Source organism: Prunus dulcis, chromosome 7 (genome assembly GCF_902201215.1).
Source record: "Prunus dulcis chromosome 7, ALMONDv2, whole genome shotgun sequence".
NCBI lineage: Eukaryota > Viridiplantae > Streptophyta > Magnoliopsida > Rosales > Rosaceae > Prunus > Prunus dulcis.
Genome location: NC_047656.1, coordinates 959,518 through 961,809, shown reverse-complemented (window position 1 = coordinate 961,809; position 2,292 = coordinate 959,518). Strand labels below are relative to the sequence as shown.

Here is a 2,292-nt window from a genome sequence, read left to right as displayed (position 1 = left end):
TTAATTGATAATATGATGTGGCAGATGATTTTCTTATAGAAATGATGTTGTCTCCTTAACATTATTGATTTGATTGAACAGATAATGCAAGAGCGCAGCCATGCATGCATGGATGAAACGTTTGCATGCAGGTGCGTGCGTTATGGATATGGTAAATGGTAAATGGTAACTGGATTGGATGAAACCTGTTGGGCGACATGCTAAGAAGCGCTCAAGGAGCTGCTGCACATGCTGCATCCTAGAAAAAAGCTTCTCAGCTTTCATCTCATGCACAGGCGTGGCTCTGGGACATGACTGCTGGTTAGCATAATTATGGGGCGGCTCCTGAGGATCCTCTTCTTCGTCGATTCCAAAGGCACTACGTTTCCCGCGCCGGCTTTGCATTCGGAACTCAAGCCGTTCATCCAGATACAAGGCGTACGTGCGCACAAACGCAGAGTAGTCCCACGAATTGGACGTGGAAGCGTCCCGAAAATCGGACATGTTGAGGAAGCGAGTGCCGCGCCTTGTGGAGAAAAATATTTCCTGTTCATAAGCCGGGTCGCCCTCGGACAGCAGCCGTTGGACCAACATTAAGGTTTTGAGGGCAACGATCCAGTTCTTGGTCTTGTTGAGACGCCTGGAGATGGTGTTGACGCAGGCGCTGATGTAGGCGCGCGAGTAGCATGTCAAGCTCAGAATCTCTCGTATGTATTTCTCCTCTGTCGGGTACTCTTCGTGCCTCGATGCTTTCACAATGGCCACGTCTAGGTCCGCCAGAGATGTGCTGCTACCAACTTTAGCTAGGCCTATACTCGTCTGGTCCTTCACCGCCCCCAAGGCTCTTCTAAACTTGCTCGAAGTCATGATTGACACCTAGCAGCAGCAAATGTTGGAATTAAAAGGGACTGCCTTATTAAAAATTTATAGTAACTTCACTTATTTTGTGATGTTAAGATGGAGGAAAACAAAGAAAGATTTGATAGTAAGAAAAGAAAAGAAGAGAAGAAAGACAGCTTCGCCTTTTCGCTTCTCTTCTCCTCTTTTTTTCGTTTTTTTTTGTGTTTTTTGTGTTTTTGTGTTTTTGTTTTCTTTGTTCTTCTCCTCTGTCGATCCCTATTTCCTTCCTTGTTGCTCAAAATCTAAGGGTTTACGCCTTTGAAACAACCATGCATTATCGCGGCATTGTAGCCAAAAAATGTGCAAATTCAATGGGAGCAATGGGGCCACGTGTCACATGATGATTGCCTGTCTCGGGAATTCTTGGAATGCATAAATTAACCCTTTGTTTTTTCCTTTTGTGGGGGGTTGGTCTCCAAGGAATTCTTAGCTTGTCTGTTTCTCATCACCCTTTGACCATTTCAACGCTCTTGGGGCCACGAAAATGATTGGTGTTGGGAAAGCAGCTGGATCCTCTAAATTTCTTCCCTCATTTTCTCTCAATTCCCCCAAATCTTCTCACTTCAACTTCAATTGAACAGAATTCAACGGTTCATTTCCTTATTGAGTTGTTGACTATAGGGGTGAATGAATTTCTTAAATTCGTTATGTTTTCTTTTTTCTTTTCAAATTAATGTTTTAGTGAGATGATGAAAATTTCTGCCACCCCTTCAATGAGTAGTATTTTTTATGATAAAAAAAACACAAACCTAAAATGAAGTCAAACTACGGATGAGTGTTTTTTAGTGTAATAATGCTATGGGGCTAATTTGTTTACCAACATATTGATACTAATACATATCATATGGCATGACAACACATGTCATCTACCGTCTCATCTTTTTTTAATTACACAGATTGTCTTGAAAAACAAAAACTATACAAAAATAATATTTTTTTAATTACTTGGAGGATCAAAACGCAAAAGAGCATATGAGCAAAAGTCATTCCCTTGCTATAAAGAAGTTTATGAAACTACACATTTTCCGGTAAGAAAAAGAAATAATATTTAAAAAATATGATGGTCATTCCCTTGCTAAAGAAGTTAGCCTACAATTTGATTTTTTTAGTACCACTTATATAACTTTGATGTCATTTGACATATGCATGTTTGATAATGAGGGGGACTGGTGAGAAATCAAAGCATTGTTAAAACTATATTTGAAGCTAGCTACCTTCTTTTTGTTGATCAAAATACCAGTTGTGTTATTGGATTTTTTTTCAATTCATTATCATATTTTATGCAAACAGCTCCATCGTACTACGAGAGTTGATCAACATAGAAAAGTTACCATGCAGCTAGTGCACTAAGGAGTGTTTGATCAGTAAACACGTATATACCATTTTTTTCAATTTTTAATTTTAATTTTTGCA

General features: G+C 39.4%; 1 protein-coding gene across 1 annotated transcript; it reads right to left on the bottom strand.

Moving 5' to 3' along the window:
• Positions 1-33: 33 nt before the first annotated feature.
• Positions 34-1,114, bottom strand: LOC117633983 (putative clathrin assembly protein At1g03050). Its single transcript, XM_034367865.1, has one exon. The coding sequence runs from the start codon at positions 844-846 to the stop codon at positions 34-36; it is 813 nt and encodes a 270-aa protein (XP_034223756.1). The 5' UTR covers positions 847-1,114.
• Between the last annotated feature and the right edge of the window lie 1,178 nt (positions 1,115-2,292).

Coding starts and splice junctions, on each gene's coding strand:
- LOC117633983 (XM_034367865.1), bottom strand. CDS start 846: ATGACTTCGAGCAAGTTTAGAAGAGCCTTGGGGGCGGTGAAGGACCAG.